General features: G+C 41.7%; 2 protein-coding genes across 5 annotated transcripts in view; both read right to left on the bottom strand.

Annotated features, from left to right (window-relative positions):
- The window catches only part of ZRSR2 (zinc finger CCCH-type, RNA binding motif and serine/arginine rich 2), a 35,088-nt gene extending 32,072 nt beyond the window's left edge, over positions 1-3,016 (bottom strand). For 2 of the 3 annotated variants that reach the window (XM_055269246.2, XM_063634567.1), the window contains exons 1-2: positions 1,557-3,016; positions 1,074-1,153 (exon numbers count right to left, since the gene is read on the bottom strand). In XM_055269246.2, coding sequence (XP_055125221.1) covers positions 1,074-1,153; positions 1,557-1,597 — 121 coding nt within the window. In that variant the 5' untranslated portion in view covers positions 1,598-3,016. The remainder of the gene's footprint in view (positions 1-1,073; positions 1,154-1,556) is intronic. The other variant, XM_063634566.1, reaches the window with a different exon arrangement.
- Positions 3,017-3,689: 673 nt separating this feature from the next.
- The window catches only part of CA5B (carbonic anhydrase 5B), a 51,121-nt gene continuing 34,115 nt past the window's right edge, over positions 3,690-20,695 (bottom strand). Inside the window, exons 4-9 of one of the 2 annotated variants that reach the window (XR_010119592.1) lie at positions 19,420-19,538; positions 17,635-17,730; positions 16,728-16,790; positions 15,178-15,333; positions 8,564-9,600; positions 3,690-7,974 (exon numbers count right to left, since the gene is read on the bottom strand). Coding sequence is in view for 1 of the 2 variants with exons in the window: in XM_055269248.2 (XP_055125223.1) it covers positions 9,421-9,600; positions 15,178-15,333; positions 16,728-16,790; positions 17,635-17,730; positions 19,420-19,538 (614 nt within the window). In the remaining variant the exon portion in view is untranslated. Of the gene's footprint in view, positions 9,601-15,177; positions 15,334-16,727; positions 16,791-17,634; positions 17,731-19,419; positions 19,539-20,695 lie in introns of both variants that reach the window. The other variant, XM_055269248.2, reaches the window with a different exon arrangement.

Genomic DNA, 20,695 nt, shown 5'->3' with positions numbered 1-20,695 from the left:
TTTACCCTGCCCCTTTTGCTTTGTATACAATAAATAACAGCGCAGCCAGACATTTGGGGCCACTACCGGTCTCCGCGCATTGGTGGTAGTGGTCCCCCGGGCCCAGCTGCCTTTTCTTTTATCTCTTTGTCTTGTGTCTTTATTTCTACACTCTCTCGTCACCGCACACAGGGAGAGACCCACCGACCCTGTGGGGCTGGTCCCTACAGCCAACATGATGGGGTTTCACCCCATCTCTACTAAAAATACAAAAATTAGCTGGGTGTGGTGGCGTGCGCCTGTAATCCCAGCTACTCGGGAGGCTGCAGCAGGAGAACTGCTTGAACCCAGGAGGCGGAGGCTGCAGTGAGCCAAGATCGTGCCATTGCACTCCAGCCTGGGCAACAGAGCGAGACTCCGTCTCAAAAAAAAAAAAAAAAAAAAAGAAAAGAAAAAAGAAAATTAGCCAGGTGTGGTGGTGAATGCCTGTAGTCCCAGCTACTTGGGAGGCTCAGGTGGGAGGACTGCTTGAGCCTGGGAGGTGGAGGCTGCTGTGAGCTGTGGTTGTGCCGATGCACTTCCCTCCTGGGCAAGAGAACAAGACCCTGTCTCAAAAATAAATAAATGAGCTTCATAACTAGTATTATGTTGATATATATTTGAATAACATAATAGTTTGGGTAAACAAAGGGTCTCATATTAGTCAAGTTTGAGAAAAACTTGCAAAACGTCTAATTAATACCTTCAACTCCTGCTGGTTTTACGAAGAAAAATATTCACCGAATACTTACTATGTGTGCAAGGACTGTGCTAGCTGCTGTAATTCATGAAGCTTGCAACTGTAATATTAGATACTTTATAAACAGTTACACAGAATCAGTGGGCGATCATTCACCAAGACTTCCTCTTCCTGCCTTTAGTATGTTAATATTGTTTCAGACATGTGTTTCTAAATAACTCCTTGGGAGCAGAAGTCACAGCTATTTTTCCTCCGATACAATATTTGACTTCCTTCTGACACTGGGACTTCAAGTTAGCGCTGTAGTGGACAGAGCAATTTCACAACACAGAAAACAGGATAAAGAGCCCATTACCTGAGTCTCTCAGTCGAGCAAGTTCCTGCCGACGTTTCTTTCGTTTCTCCTTCTTCAGGGCGGCCCTGTACTTTTTGTGGCTGGAAGATTAAGACATATATACACGACGATCAGCGGCTACAATGTAGCGCTGCCCGAGCTCCCCGCTCCTCTGTGCCCAATGAAAGGAAATAGTTCGGGTGCTGAGGAGAGAAATGTTGCTTCCTGTATTTTAATTACAGAACAGGCATCTATCATCGCCTCATCCACCCACTCCCAGACAGCAGTTCTTCTCCATCCGCCAACCTAATCCTCTCCTCGCTTGCCTGAGTCCACAGCCGCCCGTGAAAGTCCGGGGAGGGCACCAGGGCGCGCACCAGGAAGGAACCGAGCTGCCGCGGTGGCTCACTTAGCTTGGCCCAGCTTCTCTTTTCTTCCTGCCACCACATCCTCCATGCCCACGATCGGCCCGCTCGCCTGCTCATCTCCCCGTACGGAGCTTACCTTGGTTTCTCTGGAAACGTCATCTTCTCGGGCGCAGCCATCTTGCCGGCACCGCCCCGCCCCTTCAGGTCTGGCAGGAAAGGGCGGGCCTAAGAGCCGAGACGGGCACGCGCAGGCGCCGGTACCGAGCATCCTCCACTAGCGTGGGACCTGAAAGGGAAAGCCAGAGGTACTTTTCGGCTCCTCGTCTTCCAGAACCCTGCTCAAATAAATATCTCCTTCCAGCAAAAATACTCTGGGGCTTTTTACCCCGCCCTAGAAGTAATTGTCGCTTTAGCGCTTGCCCAGTGCTTTATCACTGTCTCCCTCCTCGCCCTAGCGGAACGTGTTGTGGCCAGGAGGTTAAAGTCTTACTCTCCCGCTTTTCTCAGCATCCACTCATGAAGTCACATCCCGCACAGAGCTGCTCGCTCGGCTTTATTTCCGACCTGTCCAGGTTCCGCGTCCTTCCGCCGATCCACCTATCAGCGCCTCAGACAAAGCTCCAGACTCCGCTCCCTGCCAGTCACACCTGTTCTGGTCCCTTAAGCAAACCTAACTCCCAGGGCTGCAAAGCTGTTACCTCTGCCCCTGAGGAGTTTACAATCGAGGGGGCAGAGAAGAACCAATACATAATATGATGCAGGCAAAGATGAGGTTTACCTAAGATAGTCCACCAAGGGATTCAGGGAGAGCTTTCTTTTTTTTCCTTTTTTCTTTCCTTTTTTTTTTTTTTTTTCAGTATCACATGTGACTCAACTGCAGTATCAGGGAGGGCTTTCTGATGCTAAGAGTTGAATTTGGAAAGAAGATGCCCTTTACCCAGACGGCGAAGGGTGGGAATGCGGTTACAGTCAGATCAGCATAAGCAACAGCACTGAAAGGTGAAAGTGGAATATGCTGGGAACAGCAAGAATTTTGGCGGTCAAATTTATTTATTCATTTCTTATATATTAGAGACAGGGTCTTGCTCTTTCATCCAGGCTGGAGTGCAGTGGCGCAATCACAACTCACTGCAGCTTCGACCTCCTGGGGTCAAGCGTTCCTTCCACCTCAGCCTCCCGAGTAGCTGGGAATACAGGCGCGAGCCACCACGCCCGCCCAGATATCCAATTTAAAGTGCAATTCGAGGCTGGGTGCAGTGGCTCACGCCTGTAAGCCCAGCACTTTGGGAGGCCTAGGCGGGTGGATCACCTGAGGTCAGGAGTTAGTCAGCCTGGCCAACATGGTGAAACCCCATCTCTACTAAAAATACAAAATTAGCCGGGTGTGGTGGCACATGCCTGTAGTCCCAGCTACTCTGGAGGCTGAAACAGGAGAACTGCTTGAACCTGGGAGGTGGCGGCAGCAGTGAGCCGAGACGGCACCACTGCCCTCCAGCCTGGGCAACAGAGGAAGACTCCGTCTCAAAAAAAAAACAAAATAAAGTGCAATTCGAGAGTATCAAGGAATACAGTTGTAGTGACGGGCTGCGAGGGCTAGGTTAAGGAGGAGGGCCTGGTGTGCCATGTTAAGACGCTCTGTTTACATTCTGTAGAGACAACAATGAACCGTTGAAAGCTTTTAAAAAGAGGCTTATTGTGGTTGTGTTTGTGTTTTAGGTAAATCACTCTGCTTTGCAATATAAAGGATTTAAAAGATAAAACTAGAGTATCACAATAATCTAGGTGAGAGGTGTTGAGGAATTAAACAGGGGCAATGAGTAGGGATTGAGAAACTAAAAATCATCCCAACTATAATCAGACTGTAATGTACACATACAAGGCCAGGGACAAGGCCAAGCAAAAAATGTTCCTCACAAAGATACATTACAGCTGTAAAATGACTAACAACCTCTATCTTTTGAGTGATTGAATAGCTTCCTTGGCCTACCTTTGTTCCGTTCTCCTCCAAATTAAAGTTTCTGAGATACTCAATTACTAAACTGCCTTGCTTCCCCTAATCCCTCCTTAGAATTACTCAATTGAAGCCCAAACTCTGCATAAAACCTCACCCTAATCTCTCTTATACTGATACACTTGGAGCAACACATATGCCCTTCACCCCCAAGTTGACCTTGACCAGCTCAGTGCATCGGTTGGCTGTGATCTTGAGTAAATTCCTTAATGTCTACTCCTGTTTTCTCATTTGTAAAAATCAAGATAGTAATAATAGTTCCCATCTCATAACGCTTTTATTGTGAAAACTAAGATAACCCATGTTATATGCTGATACAGTGCCTAGCAATAGTGAATGCCTCCAAAACTTTAGCTATTACATCATCATCTCATCACCATCATCATTAGTGTGAAAACTTCCTGACCCCCTCAAGAGGGGGTGAGGCACTGTATGCATTTCCAGTACAAGTATTCCACCTTTTATAACATCTATCATGGTTTACTACACATTGTCACCTTTACCTTTCTGCTTCTTGACTAAATCTTAAACTAAACTCTCTAGTTGGAGGTTTGGCAGTTGTATCCCCAAACTAGAGTGCCCTGGATGGCACAGAATGTTGTAGCTATGCAAGTCACCAATTTTGCTGGTCCCTGTGATCAGAATTTACACTGAGAATTGCTGCCCATTCTAAAAGCATCAGTGTTTGAGTTGTAACATTTCTTCTGAATCAGACCAGACTTTCACTTCAGAACAATAAGTAACAATTGCTTCTAAGAAATCTTGGCTCACTGCAACCTCCACCTCCTGGGCTCAAGCAATTCTTCTGCCTCAGCCTCCTGCGTAGCTGGGATTACAGGTGTGTGCCACAACCACCCGGCTAATTTTTGTATTTTTTTAGTAGAGACGGGGTTTCACCATATTGGCCAGGCTGTTCTCGAACTCTTGACCTCAGGTAATCTACCCGCCTCGGCCTCGCAAAATGCTGGGATTACAGGCATGAGCCACCGCACCCGGCCATAGATTTTTTAGTGAGTTAGAAATGAATGTAAATTTCCTTTTATAGGAGTTAGACATTTATTTTTAACAATTAACCACTAAATTCATTTTCAGAAATAGGCCTGAATTGCTTGTTAATTTCATTACAGAAGTAACTCTAAAAGCCAATTCCACTTCCAAACTATAATTACCATCATTTGAATTTAACAGGGAAAGACGTCTTCCAAGACTTCTTTTGGGTGGATGCTTGGTTTTAGAATAGCCAACTTTACCCTAACCCATGTACAAGACAGTTCTCCAGGTGGCCTTGGACTGACTCAGTTCTCCCTTCTTCCTTGTTTATAGTTCTTAAGAATAACTGTAGAATGCACTGGGAATGCAAAATCCGGATATGGAGGAACTGCCTGAAACAGCTTGGCCTTGTTCTTGTCCCTCCTAGGGAATGTAACATCTTGATTTAGGGAGGAACTGTTTGAGACAGCCAGGTTGTGTTCCTCTCTCCCCTGGAAGCAGGATGTCCTTTAAAGCTTTGCCCAGTGAGTTATGTGGCTCCTATGGTATATAACCCAAGGCAGGCTGTGGTGCAAGTGGGGCACATACAGTCAAGACTCCATCAGCCCCGCCCCGGGCAGCTTTCTTGAGCCCTGGGGGACTGGCTCACAATGGAGCCCGGGCCTCTGTTGTCCCTTGCTTCCTGTCTGTAAGTAATAAATCTGCTTCATGTAATGTATTGGGTGTGAGTGTATTCTGTCACACTGGAATCAGACAGGTTGGTAACCAGTGTACACTGAACCTGCTTGGCACCATGTAGCCCTGGGAAAGGAGAAAGGCGGTCACAGCTTGCCCTATATGGTGATGCCAGCAGACTGTGCACTGTACTGTGCAACAGAAAAAGGTGCACTGAGGAGGATCGGCTGCTTCTTTCCATTGTTGCTTCTTTAGTAAATCCCCTATGAGTTTTTAGTCGCTTTCTAATCTACAAGTTAAAGGATATCTCATTAATTTTACAGACATATACATATACTGAAACAATAGGAAGGAAGTCTTTCACCAACCACTAATATTGTAAAGAAAGGGTTGTATTGATCTAGTATTATTTAATGAAGATGGACAGCAATTTTAATACAATCTTCTTTTCCAAGACCTTTGACAGACCTTGGGCCCATTTTTCACCTTTATGTCTAGGAAAGTACAAGTAAAACACTTTTGAGGGCATAAAAAACACAAGCTTCTTGTTAAGGTGTATCAGTAGGCAGGGAAATCTGCTGTGCCCCTTTGAGGGTCATCTAACTAAGGCATGGAGAAAGAAACTGCCTCAAGCCAGTTTCTATCACCTCTGCAGGGAAGGTAGCCATGCAAACCAGGACATGGTTCCAAGTGAAAAAGAGTGTGGTTAATAATCATGCCAGAACACCAGGTGTAACATGTAAGGGCAAGTCAGGCATTCTGTACATTGCTTCTCCCTTCAATTTGGAAAACTCACTGCAGTAGGGTTTTGCACTGATCGTTTCACAAGACAGCTAGGAAGGCCGGGCGCGGTGGCTCACGCCTGTAATCCCAGCACTTTGGAAGGCTGAGACGGGCGGATCATGAGGTCAGATAGAGACCATCCTGGCTAACACGGTGAAACCCTGTCTCTACTAAAAATACAAAAAATTAGCCAGGCGTGGTGGCGGGCACCTGTAGTCCCAGCTACTCCGGGGGCTGAGGCAGGAGAATGGCATGAACCCGGGAGGCGGAGCTTGCAGTGAGCCAAGATCGTGCCACTGCACTCCAGCCTGGGCGACAGCAAGACTCTGTCTCAAAAAAATAAAAAAATAAAAAAAAAAAAATAAAAACAAGACAGCTAGGAGGAAAGCCTGTGTGCTCTGGAAAACGCATATCTTGTGTTTACCCTTTTAAAGGTAACTATACTTTGAAACAGGTGAACTGCAGAAAGTTAACAAAGACTTCTTTTTTTTACTATGTTTACCTTTCTAAGAATTCTATGCATTTCCTAGGGCATACATGCAAAAGCCTTCACATTTCCCCCTTTTAAAAAGAGATATTTCTCAAACTTATACGTATACAGTTCAGTAGTGTTAAGTACAATCACACTTGTTTTGCAACAGATCTCTAGAATTCTTGCAACACAAGCTCTGTACCCACTAAATACAAATTTACCCTCTCCCCTTCCCCCAACCCTTGGCAACCACCTTTCTACTTTCTATTGTATGATTTTGACTACTTTGGATACTTCACATGGAGGAATCATATAGTATTTGTTCTTTTGTGGCTGGCTTATTTCACTTGGCATAATACCTTCAAGGTTCATCTACACTGTATATTTGACAGGATTTCCTTCTTTTTAAAGGCCGAATAATATTCCACTGAACGTATATACATTTTCTTTATCTATTCATCTGTTGATGGACATTTGGGATGCTTCCAGAACCTCTTGGCTATTGTGAATAATGCTGCTATGAACATGGGTGTACAAATATCTCTTTGAGATCCCGCTTTGGTGGTAATTCTTATGGTAATTCTGTTTTCAGTTATTTGGGAAACCTGTGTACTGTTTTCTATAATGACTGCACCATTTTACATTACTACCAACAGCGCACAAGGGTTTCAACTTCTCTGCATCCTCCCCAACACTTGTTATTTTTTTGTTCTTCTGATAGTGGCCATCATGATGGGCATGAGACGATATCTCATTGTGGTTTCGATTTGCATTTCCCTAATAATTAGCAATGTTGAGCATATTTTCATGTTCTTATTGGCCAATTGTATAACTTCTTTGGAGAAATGTCTGTGCAAGTCCTTTGCCCATTTTTAAAAATTGAGTTATTTGGTTTTCTTGTTGTTGAGTTATAGAAGTTCCTCATATATTCTGGATTTGGGCTCCTTATAAGATGTATGATTTGCAATTATTTTCTCTCATTCTAGAGCTTGCCTTTTCACTTTGTTGATTGCTTCCTTTGACACACAGACATTTTTAAGTTTGATGTAGTCCCGTTTCCTTCCTAACCATCTTTAAGTGTACAGTTCAGTAGTGTTAAGCATATTCATCCAACCCTATCTTGCAGACCAGATGACAAACATATTAATTAAAGAAATACTACCAGTCATTGATGCAACACTGAGTCTGAACATAGGCTTAGAGGCATTCGGAAACATTCCAAGATATTTATAAGCAAGAGCCACAGGAGCATGAATTCCTCAGAATATGTAGAATTATCTAGATTTTAGCCGATCTGACAAGTTTCTCTCCCTATTACCATAACAGAAGTCTTTTAAACCACTGTATACACTGAGATATTTAAGTTAATCACCTGCCTTGCAAAGAAGTTTGACTAATGAGTAAATAAAGTTCAGACAGTTGTAAAGAGAAGACAGGATACCTCTTTCACTGTAGAAAACATTATCATTATATACTATGTACAGTGTGCAAATAATACAAAATAATATTATAAACTACAGCCTATTAGATTACTAGTCCTTTGAAAAATATTTCTGGAAGGCCGGGCACGGTGGCTCATGCCTGTAATCCCAGCACTTTGGGAGGCCAAGGCGGGTGGATCACCTGAGGTCAGGAGTTCAAGACCAGCCTGGCCAACATAGTGAAACCCCATCTCTACTAAAAATACAAAAATTAGCTGGGCGTGGTGGCATGAGCCTGTAGTCCCAGCTCCTCAGGAGGCTGAGGCAGGAGAATTGCTTAAACCCGGGAGGCAGAGGTTGCAGTGAGCCAAGATAGTGCCACTGCACTCCAGCCTGGGGGACAGAGCGAGACTCCATCTCAAAAAAAAAAAAAAAGAAAAATATTTCTGGAAATGTACAATGAAAGAATTCTAAGTTCTAGGCACTTTAAGCATTTTTTCTTTTCTTTTTTTTTTTTATTAGACACAGAGTCTCACTCTGTTGCCCAGGCTGGAGTGCAGTGGTGTGATCTTGGCTCACTGCAACCACCTCCTCCAGGGTTCAAGCGATTCTCCAGCCTCAGCTTCCCGAGTAGCTGGCATTACAGGTGCTCACCACCATGCCTGGCTAATTTTTTATCTGTAGTAGTGACAGGGTTTAATCATGTTGGCCAGGCTGGTCTCAAACTCCTGACCTCAAGTGATCTACCCGCCTCAGCCTCCCAAAGTGCTGGGATTATAGGTGTGAGCCACTGCGCCCGGCCAGGCATTTTCTTTAAAATGTTCTGCATATATTTCCTATATGATCAGACATTTAAGTAAAATATCTGATCTTCGGAAATGCAAAGGGATTTCTGGGTATAGGAAAAGTCTTGTTTTCTTATAATTACAAAATATATTTTCTACATCATAAACTGATAGTAAGTAAACGTATCATGTCCTTGTAACAACTAAACACTGTGGCAAATGTGCTGATTGATAAGCCCTTATGAAAGAATACACATTAATGTTATAAAATAAAATACACCTAAAACCATGACCAATATTCAGCCAGGAAGTACCAGTCTGGGCCCATAGGCAGTTTCTGAAAGGCCTGAGTTCTGGTCAGTGTCTGTGCCTTACCACATGTTAAAAATTTTGATTATAATCCCTACGTATAGTACTATAGAATCACTAATGGATAAACATAAAAAGATAGCTCAAAAATGTCAGACATAAAAAGATATTACAAGCCGGGCCAGGCGGCCAGCACCTGTAGCCCCAGCTACTCCAGAGGCCAAGGCAGGAGGACTGCTTGAGCCTAGGAGTTCAAGGCTGCAGTGAGCTATCATTGGGCCACTGCACTCTAGCCTGGGCAACAGAGCAAGACCTAGCCTCTTAAAGAAAAAAAAAAAGGCATTACAATTACCAACAGGTATCTGTAAGAGAAACTTGTGTCTCTTGCTGGTACGGAATAGCCTTCCTCAAAGACTGATGAAGCACTCTCATGCTAAGAAATGCACATCTGTAAATATTATCAAATGCAGGCACTTAGAATAGTCTAGTTAACAATTTTTAGTAAGCTAGTATATATTAAAGCAAAAGCAAAATACTGCCTAGATATGAACGTTTTAGGGGGTTGCTTGGCTGGTCGCCGGCTTGGGTTTTGCTTGTACATTCAGCACATAATCATGCCGGAAGGATGAACGGACAGTGCGATTCATCAGTGGCTGAAGGGGGCGGAAGTTGTCCACCATTCTTTTCTCTTTCTCCCCTTCGGAAGTGAAAAGCAGGGTCCGAAATTGCTCAAGCTAGAAATAGAAAGCACAAATAATTTCAATAGAAAACTCGCTTTACCTCATGAATAAATTACTTTCATTTTTACAATTCTGAGCATTCGTTGCAAATTAGATACAGAAGGTGAAGTTATTTCTGGGTAAGAATGCCTTCACCACTTGACAGGGAATAAAATGCCCAGTGGTGGTGGTGATCCTGATGGTGGTCCTGTGGGAAAGAGAGCAGCAGGAGGTGGTGAAACCAGGAGGGCGCTTGGGATCCAAAGACTTGGGGCAAAGGCCCTGTCCCCACATATTATCCATTTACCAAGGATGAGTTAATTCATCTCTTTCATTCTCAAGAACTTCCTCTTTAAATGAGCAAAACAGCCAGCTTACAGAATGAGAAAGGAAAGGCCTGATGCATATACTAACAACACCAAAAAAAGTGGGTTTATAAAACAATTTAACTGAATCACGAACATAAAATAAGTATTGATTGCTCACTGCACCTGGGTATTGTGGGCAAAGCAATGCATATAGATGTATTTTTTTTTCCTTTTCTTTCTTTTTTTTTTTTTTTTAAAGACAAAGTCTTACTCTGTCACCCACCCAGGCTAGAGTGCAGTGGTGTGATCATGATTCACTGCAGGCTCAACCTCTGGGACTCAGGTGATCTCCCACCTCAGCCTCCCAAGTAGCTGGGATTATAGGCACATGCCGCCACACCCAGCTAATTTTTTAATTTTTTGTAGAGACAGGGTCTTGCTACATTCAGCCCAGGCTGGTCTTGAACTCCTGGCCTCAAGTGATCCTCCCAGCTAGGTCTCCCAAAGTGCTGGGATTACAGGTGTGAGCTACCACACCAGGCTACAGGTAGGTGTCTTAACTGGGGACAGGATGCTCTATGCTGGTGCTGTCCAATAGAACTTTCTGCAATGACGGAAATGTCCTCTGCATGGTCCATTACGGTAGTCACAAGCCACATATGGCTACTGGGCACTTGAAATGTGGCCAGTGTAACTGAGGAACTGAATTTTACTTTTAATGTATTTATATTTAAATGTAAATGGTTACATGTGTCCAGTGGTTACAATATTAGACAATACAGCTCAATGCAAAAGGAGCAACTCAGAATATCAACCGCTTGTTCTCTGATGTGGCTGCAGTATCAACCAGTAGCCCCTTGGTTTCAGACCCAATTGTGTTATGAAATACTTTACTCAGGCCAGGCATGGTGGCCTACATTTGTAATCCCAGCACTTTGGGAGGCTGAGGCGGGCGGATCAACTGAGGTCAGAAGTTCGAGACCAGCCTGACCAACATGGTGAAACCCTGTCTCTACTAAAATTACACAATTAGCCGGGCGTGGTGGCGCATGCCTGTAATCCCAGCTACAGAGCCCAGGAGGTGGAGGTTGCAGTGAGCCGATATCGCGCCACTGGACTCTCACCTGGGCAACGAGAGCGAAACTCCACGTCAAAAAAAAAAAAAAAAAAGAAAGGAAATACTTTACTTCAGACCAGCAGGAAAATCCATTCATATTTCCCCTCATTCAATCTGTCTCATTGTAACAACTGAGAAGACAGCCTGGGGCACAGTAGACAAGCAAGCGAAGAGTCATTTGCAACAAAGACTTCAGGGCAAATAGAGCTGAAGACGCAGAACTAGGACTGAAAGCAAGCAATGAACGTATCACAGCGGCTGTACATGCAAATTACACAAAAGCCCTCACTAATTAGAAAGCTGTACAAGTAGTTAACGTTTCTTTTTATTCAGCTAATTGCAGAAGATTAGAAACAGTCTAAGTATCAAAGATAAATGACATCTGATCTATGAAATGAACTAGCATATAGTCCTTAAAAATAATACTGAAGATGTTCATTATCTATAAAATGTTCCATGCAGCTGGGTGGGGTGGCTCACGCCTGTAATCCCAGCACTTTGGGAGGCCCAGGCAGGTGGATCACGAGGTCAGGAGTTCGAGACCAGCCTGGCCAACACAGTGAAACCCCATCTCTACTAAAAATACAAAAAATCAGCCAGGCGTGGTGGTGGGCGCCTGTAATCCCAGATACTTGGGAGGCTGAGGCAGGAGAATTGCTTGAACCCGCAAGGCAGAGGTTGCAGTGAGCCAAGATCGTGCCACTGCACTCCAGCCCAGGCAACAGCTAAAGACCATCTTAAAAAAAAAAAAAAAAGTTCCAGGGATCACTAAGTGAAAAGAGCAGCAAAATGGTATGTACAGAATGATTCCATTTTCATACAAAAATTGAGTATATTTATATAGATAAAAGACCAGAAGGACTTATGTGCATCTGGATAGACAAGAGACCAGAAGGATTTCCCCAAACAATGATAGTGGTAAAACTATAGGCAACTAGGATAATATTATAGATGACAGGTAGCATTGTTTTCCTTACTAAATTTTCAGTGTTACCATAAGTCTTATATTAAATTACATTCTAGAAGTAGCCAGTACAGTTAGACCAGAAAATAAAATTTTAAATTATATAATTGAAAAATAAATTTTAAAATTTTGTTGAAATTGTATTTACAAAGTCCTCACATGAGCCACTGACCCTCTGATGTATTTGCTTTATTTGTTTTTCAATGCTATGTCCATTTGTTTTTCTAGAAGGAATATAAGTCAAGGAAATGTGTCAATTTTTTAATCCAAAGAATAGAAACAGACTAAATGTATAGGCCACAAAGCCTATACATTTGCAGGCATAAAAGGATTTTCCTATGCTTATCCTAGTACTTTTATGGTGGTAGTTTCTACATGTAATGTATCTGGAATGTATTCCTGTGTAAGGTCTGAATGATGGATCCAATTTTTTCCCCCAAATGCCTGCTCAATTATTCCTCAACAGCATTTACCGAATACTCTATCTTTCCTGCCTACTGAGTTGAGATGCTATATTTATCATAAAATAAATTCTCATACGTATTTGGATATATTTCTGAAATTATTATTTTCTTCCTGTGATGGTTAATTTTATGTGTCAACTTGATTGGGCCATGGGATGCACAGACAGGTTAAATACTGTGTCTACGTATGTCTATGAAGGTGTTTCTGGAGGAGATTAGGATTTGAATTGGTAGACTGAGTAAAGTGAATAGCCCTCCCCAAAGTGGATGGGAATCATCCAATAAATTGAGGGTCTGAATAGAACAAAAAGGCAGAGGAAGGTTGAATTTGCTCTGATTGCTTGAGCTGGAACATCAATTGTCTCCTTTCTTTGGAGCTCCAGGTTCTCAGGCTTTCAGACCAAGATAGAAATGTACATTATCAGCTCTCCAGCTCTCAGGCCTTTGAACTACACCACTGTCTTTCCTGGGTCTCCAGCTTGCAGATGGCAGACTGTAAGACTTCTTAGTCTCCATAATCACATAGCCAATATCTTATGATACAACTTTATCTTTATCTTTTTCTTTATTTATCTTTATAGGGTTATAGAGTTAAGGTTATTTAACCTTTATAGGGTTATTTATCTAACTTTGTCTTTCTTAAATTTTTTTTATCTTTATCTATATCTGGTATGGTTTGGCCCTGTGTCCCTGCCCAAATCTCACGTCAAATTGTAATCCCTGTGTCAGGGGAGGGGATCATGGGGGTGGATTTCCTTCTTACTGGGGGTGGATTTCCTTCTTACTGTTCTCATGATAGTGAAAGAGTTCTCACGAGATCTGATGGTTTAAAAGTTTGTGGCACTTCCCCCATCTCTCTCTCTCTCTCCTGCCACCATGTGAAGAAGGTCCTTGCTTCCCTTTTGCCTTCTGCCATGATTTTAAGTTTCCTGAGGCCTCCCAGTCATGCTTCCTGTTAAGCCTGTGGAACTATGAGTCAATTAAACCACCTTTCTTCATAAATTACCCAGTTTCAGGTAGTTCTTTATAGGAGTGTGAAAATGGACTAATACAATATATATCCTATTGGTTCTGTTTCTCTGGAGAATGCTAATATACTTCCCTTGATTGATCTCTTTATCCATATGCCAGTAACATGCTATTTAATTATTGAGGCTTTATAACTTTGTGAGTCTAATTATCCCGCATTTTTCTAGAATTTTCCCTGGCTATTTATGTGTTTGCTTTATTCATGAGTTTAGAAATAGCATATCGATTTAAAAATCCTATTGGCATATTTATTGGGAACACATAAATTTATGGTGAATAAACAATGCATGGAGAATGACAACTTAGGTTGTCATTTATGACAAAAAAAAGTGTTTTTATGTCTTTTGATCCTATAATGTGTTAACTTTATTAATTCAAGCCTTCTTTTGTATCCTCCAGGAACATTTTAAGTTTTCTTATTAGCTTTCCTTGTTAAAATTATTCTAAAGTATTTTGTATTTTTGTTTCCATTATAAATAGGAGCCTTTCTTACATTATATCTTTATATCATATCTTTTAGCTGATTGTGATTTATATATGTCAAATGTATTGATTTCTAGAAATTAATATTGTATTCCACTGATTACCAAATTATCTCTGATTTTTGTAGTTTTTTATTGTTTCTCTAATTTATTTTTTATTTTCCAGTCTAACTGTACTGGCTACTTCCAGAATGTAATTTAATATAAAACTTAATATGGTAACAATCCTTTCCATTCAAAACCTACTATTTGCTTTTGAACTGAGATCAATCTCTTTTATCAAGATAGGGAAGTCTCTATTCAGCTCTGTTTCATTAAAAATTTTCAAAAACTGAATGGTGATTTTTACAAATGTCTTTTTAACTTCCCTGGGAATGATAATATGATGTTTCTATTTAGATCCACTGATAGAATGAATTATATTAATATCATTCTTAACATGAACCATACTTGTATTACTGGAGTAAAAGCTACTTGGACAAAGTGTATATTTCTTCTGATGTACTGCTGGATTCTGTTTCTAATATTTTCTTTTTAGCTTTTTTTTTCTTTTATATTCTTCAGAGGGGGGTCCAATCTTTGGTGAGTGTTGGTATCAGTTACGCTAGCTTCATAAAAAGAATTTGGAAGCTTTTTTTCTCATGAAAATGCTTTATAATCAATAAAAATCCCATAAAACAAGTATGAGTAAATATTATTGTAGTTTATATCATACATTATACAGGATTTTGAGTGTTTGCATAGTAACTACTACTTAGACTTAGTTTCTAAGGGAAAAATAGATCCCAAGTTAAAAAAACGGACTTAAAGTTTCTGGACAAACATTGTTGAATTCTATATTTATCCTGAGATTCTATAGTAGAATTTCCTTAAGGATTTTAAAGAGTTTTGAACACATTCATTTCCAGCCTTCATTCTTCCCTTTAAAAGGGTCTTGATTTTGTAGAGTTTAATATTTATATATAAAATACACAAGGCATAAGAAGACATATGTAATTGTCAAATATAGATGTAAAAAACTTATGTTCTTCTGTGTTTTAACTCTTCTCTCTAGTTAATTTGAAACATCCCCAAATTCATGTCCAAACTGAGACAAGACGTTGGTACACTTCAATAAAAATGTATAAGCATTACAAGATGTTAAAACTGATGCCACAGTCTGAGCCCAGCCTTGTTTTAAATGGGCAGACAAGGATTTCCTTAGATTGAAATTGTGGAGAGAACATACCTGATCATGATCAATCTCTACTGGTTGCTTCTTAATGATCCAGGTGACAGACTCGGAGAGGGGTGGGGTAGTCAGAGACCCTGAGTAGGTCCAGTAATCTGGGCAGGTAGGCATCAGGCAGGAAGGGTCAAATGACTCAAATTCCACAAGGGTGTCCTGGCCAAGAGAAGAGATAACTGAGTCATTATTTAGTAGTGAAAAACACTCAGGAATCAGACGCCAAGGTGATGGTTCTCAGGGAGTATCTGGAGATCAGCAGTGGTCCAGAGTGGCTCCAGGCCTTTCTGGGCAGCTACCTGAAGAATTGCTGCTTAGGATGGAATCATGCCCGGCTTTGTTTCTGCAATTAACTGTGTATTTTTTATATTCCCCAGTGGGAAAACAGCCAAAACCATTTGATCTCTCAATTCTAGTGAGGTTCCAGCAGGTAGTCTCCTCTGAGTTTTGTTGAGAGGTTTTAGACAGTTGCCAGTGCATAAAGAAAGAGGCTTTGCATTTTCTTTTCTTTTGTTTTTTTTTTTTTTTTTTTGAGACGGAGTCTCGCCGCTTTGTCGCCCAGGCTGGAGTGCAGTGGTGCAATCTTGGCTCACTGCAAGCTCTGACTCCCGGGTTCACGCCATTCTCCTGCCTCAGCCTCCCAAGTAGCTGGGACTACAGGTGCCCACCACCACGCCCGGCTAATTTTTTGTATTTTTTAGTAGAGACGGGGTTTCACTGTGTTAGCCAGGATGGTCTCGATCTCCTGACCTCGTGATCCGCCCGCCTCGGCCTCCCAAAGTGCTGTGATTACAGGCGTGAGCCACCGCGCCCAGCCGGAGGCTTTGCATTTTCAAGAGAGGCTGAGAATTGTCCTTTTAAGAAGAAATGCAGCTCAGGAGGAGCCAGAAACCTGGACTAAAAGGAAAGAGAGGGAAAAAGAGGAAAATGGAGACGAGAGGAGAGGGAAAGAGGTAGGGACCAGAAGGACAGAGTGGGGGATCGGGGGAGATAATATATGGGCTTCCAGAGAGGAAAGGAGAGGGAAAGAGGTGGGGACCAGAGGGATACAGTGGGGGATGAGTGGGGGATGAGCTGCCTCCAGAGAGCAGCCCTTTGAGATTCTGAATATTGAAGAATTAATATTGGGGGACTGGACAAAGGCATCCAACCTGAAGGATGTGGACTACTGTGCTTTCCAGCTGGACAAAGCAAGTTTCTGTAGAACTGCTCTCTGCTCCCTGCCTGTGGGATGGCAGCTACAGAAAAGAAGGCTGCTCTGGGTGTGTTCACAAGGACTTAGAAGGAGCCGGTGTCAGGAACAGAGGAGGGGACAGCAATATGTTCCTGAGTCCCCAAGTCCTCAGCGGCACAGCAGCAAAACCAGGAAGCTCACTGCCTACCCACAGAATCATGACTTCTGTCCCCTGGAATCATAAATGGCAAGTTTTCTTCTAAGGCTGAATACGGTTCACCTAATTAAACTTCCCAATTCAAAGTGCCTTGGTAATGTCTCCGCTCTGAGATTGAAACATAAAAGTATATTTCAAGTAATTAAGGAAAACAAATAGTACCTTATGCTTAATTGACGGCAAAGTATCCACTAATTTCTGTAGCTCTTTATGATGTTTGCCTAGCTAAAGAACAAGAAGAAAATATTACAAACGATGGACATCTCACTGTAGAAACTGTAACAGAATGTGAATTAAAATTAACTACCTGGTGATCACATAAAAACAAACTGCATGACTGAAATTACACTTAAACTTGTAATTTATAATTTTATAAACATTACTGAATTAAATTAGAGAACAAATGAGCAGGCTGTTTGCTGACAAGGTCAGCATGCCTGCAGTGAAAGGTGCCCCCTGCTTCATTTAAGTATAAGTTCTTAAATTGAAATTAAAATTAAATAAAATGAAAAATGGTTCCACAATTGCAGTAGACACATTTCAAGTGCTCAATTGCCACATGTGGCTTGTGACCACTCTACTGGGCTGTGCATTTTTATACCATTTAAAATATATTCTTTTTTTTGGTGGCAGGGGGGATGGAGTCTCGCTGTTGCCCAGGCTGGAGTGCAGTGGCACAATCTTGGCTTACTGCAGCCTCCACCTCCCAGGCTCAAGCGATCCTCCTGCCTCAGCCTCCCGAGTAGCTAGGATTACAGGTGCGTACCACTACGCCTGGCTAATTTTTGTATTTTTAGTAGAAATAGGGTTTCCCCATAGAAGCCAGGCTGGTCTCGAACTCCTGACCTCAAGTGATCTGCCTGCCTCGGCCTCCCAAAGTGCTGGGATTACAGGCGTGAGCCACCATGCCTGGCCCTAAAATATATTCTTAACAATCTTGTATTTCAAGCACTATTTATCTTACCAATGTATGGATCCCAACATTCTTAAAGTAAATAACAATATTATAATGTTCTATCTTTTCATTCTAGAATACAACATATCATTTAAAGTTGGTGAGATTTTTTACCTTTAAAAATACTCCTATCACAGCCAAACCATTTTCTTCCAGTGCTGCATCCTCAAAGTTTTCAAATTTGACTGCGTTCCAATGCACTAAGTGCAGCTGAAACACCATGAAAAGAGGGTTAACACATGACTACACAGAATCTCTCCAGAATAAACCCACAGCCTCAGTCAACCTATGACATTTAAACATGTTTTCTCACCCAAAGTAAAGCCACTAAGAAAACCATATGACAACGTGGTGCAAGATGAGATAGAAACAAAGATCAGGGAGAAATTTAGGCAAGAGCAGCAATTAATATTACTTTGAATAAAAGGATTTATTTGGGGAGAAAAATAGAAAATTCATATAACAAAGTGACACTTCAGTGAGCAATCAACATTTGTCCAGTCCCATCTTGATTTGAATGAAATACCAATATTTAAAATCCACTTGCATCTACAGGAGAGAAGATGTTTATATTGAGAGAAATGGATCCTCCATATGGAAATTATGCAGGAGTTAAAGACAAATTTCTTCTTCAAGGAATAACCATTTAAAATGTGCTTTTAGGCTGGGTGTGGTGGCTCACACCTGTAATCTCAGCATTTTGGGAGGCCAAGGTGGGAGAATCACTTGAACCCAGGAGTATGAGACCAGCCTGGATGACATAGTGAAACCCTGTCTCTACAAAAAAAAATTAAAAATTAGCAGGGCAGGCTGGGTGCAGTGGCTCACGCCTGTAATCCCAGCACTTTGGGAGGCCGAGGCGGGTGGATCACGAGGTCAGGAGATCGAGACCATCCTGGCTAACACGGTGAAACTCTGTCTCTACTAAAAATACAAAAAATTAGCTGGGCGCAGTGGCGGGCGCCTGTAGTCCCAGCTACTTGGGAGGCTGAGGCAGGAGAATGGTGTGAACCCAGAAGGCGGAGCTTGCAGTGAGCAAAGATCACGCCTCTGCACTCCAGCCTGGGTGACAGAGCAAAACTCTGTCTCAAAAAAAAAAAAAAAAAAAAAAAAAAATTAGCAGAGCATGGTGGTGTGCGCCTGTTGTCTGAGGTGGGAGGATTGCTTAAGGTCGAGGCTGCAGTGAACCGGTGATTGTGCCACTGCACTCCAGCCTGGGTGACAGAGTGAGACCCTGTCTCACAAAACAAAATAAAATGAAACAAATATAAAATAAATTTTTAAATGGGCTTTTATTTTTTACATAACATTTACAATTGAATTAGGAAAAAAGTTGTAAGAAGAAATTCTATTTCCTTAAAATCTCCCTTTATTTCCCTACAAATCATTCCTCATTCATCAGTTATGAGTGCATTATCACCCAGCCTCCCAAGTGAGACACCACAAAGTCATGGTTAACTTTGCCTTCTCCTATCCTGAAGAGAACCCTACCTTCAAGTCCTGTTGCTTTAATTTCAGAAACGCTTCATAAATCTTGTCCTTTTTCTCTATTTCTATTGCCACAGCCTTCATTTAGGCTCCCACCACCGCAAACTTGCATTAATTCAACCTGTGGCTCCACAGTGTTCCCTGGGTTATTACTTTGGGCTACTGTTTGAGTCCACCTTCGAATTCCAGAAGAATTCAGTTTCGGGATCTTAAGGTTCATTTCAACTATATTATTTGAGATGAGAGAAGTTAACATTTTTACATGTCTTAGCTGAGAATGATCAAAACTGCCTGAGAAGGCTATTTAGCATTTATAGGAATCACCTGATTCTGATAATTTCTTACAACTAAAAGTTCAGAATTATCCCCACTTCTCTACAGTTGTCACTGTTCCTGACCTTCTCAACATACCTCTGCTGGGAAGCATTTGCTGTCCACGGTGTGCTCAGAACCCCAGGCATCGATGGCCCCCCAGTGAAAATGGAACTGCTTCAATCGGTAGGTGTGTTCCAGGGGTCCTCCCTTGATCACTAAAATGGCACATCCAACAATTCAGGGAAGAGTTATTTGTGCAGTGGGGAAATGTGGGTGAAAGGCCAAATCTCCAGTGGACCCTCCATGTGAACTGTCTTAAATGGATTACACTGAATTATATACAAGTGATTATAAATTTGATTTTCATGAAGTCAATGCACGTATAACGGCAAGACCAAATAACATCAAGATTTAACTACATAACAAGCTACAAACAATTGTTAAAGGCCAATTCTTGACTTAATTTTATATCCTATATTATTGTGTCCAGTTTTCTTTTGTGTGCAATAAAATGCAAATTTCTTTCAGCACATTTATCCAACATGACTTTATAATACTGAAATATGGGGATAAAAGGATCTTTCTTTTTTTATGCACAGACACTGTGCTTTTCAAATTTTGAAGATACTAGTGTTGCTTTCCCTTTCATTGAAATGGAATAGGAAATTTGCAAGTCAAAAATGATCACCTGGGAGATGTTGGTCAAAAGGTACAAAATTTCAGTTAGGAAGAATATGTTTTCAAGATTTATTGCACAGCATAGTGACCATAGTTGATAATAATGTATTGCACATTTCAAAATTACTAAAAGAGTAACAGTAGATTTTCTCGCTACAAAAAAAAAAAAGGTAAGCATGTGAGGTGATGGATATTTTCATTGCTTGATATAATCATTCCACAATGCATACACATATCAAAAGATTACATTATACCTGGTAAATATATACAAATATGTCAATTGAAAAAAATACACTGGCCGGGCCTGGTGGCTCACACCTGTAATCCCAGCACTTTGGGAGGCTGAGGCGGGTGGCTCATCTGAGGTCAGGAATTACCAGCCTGGCCAACATGGTGAAACCCCATCTCTACTAAAAATACAAAAAAAAAAAAAAAAAAAAAATTAGCTGGGCGTGGTGGCCCATGCCTGTAGTCCCAGCTACTCAGGTGGCTGAGGCACAAGAAACACTTGAACCCAGGAGGCGGAGGTTGTGGTGAGCCGAGATCGTGCCACTGCACTCCAGCCTGAGTGAAAGACCAAGACTCTGTCGCAAACACACACACACACACACACACACACACACACACACACACAGTATTACCAATATATTATAGGCAAAATATTGACAAGTGTTTTTTTTTTTTGAAACAGGGT

This window comes from Symphalangus syndactylus, chromosome X (genome assembly GCF_028878055.3).
Source record: "Symphalangus syndactylus isolate Jambi chromosome X, NHGRI_mSymSyn1-v2.1_pri, whole genome shotgun sequence".
NCBI classification, from domain to species: Eukaryota; Metazoa; Chordata; class Mammalia; order Primates; family Hylobatidae; genus Symphalangus; species Symphalangus syndactylus.
Note: the sequence above shows the minus strand (reverse complement) of the source record. Positions and strands in the feature narration are given on the sequence as shown.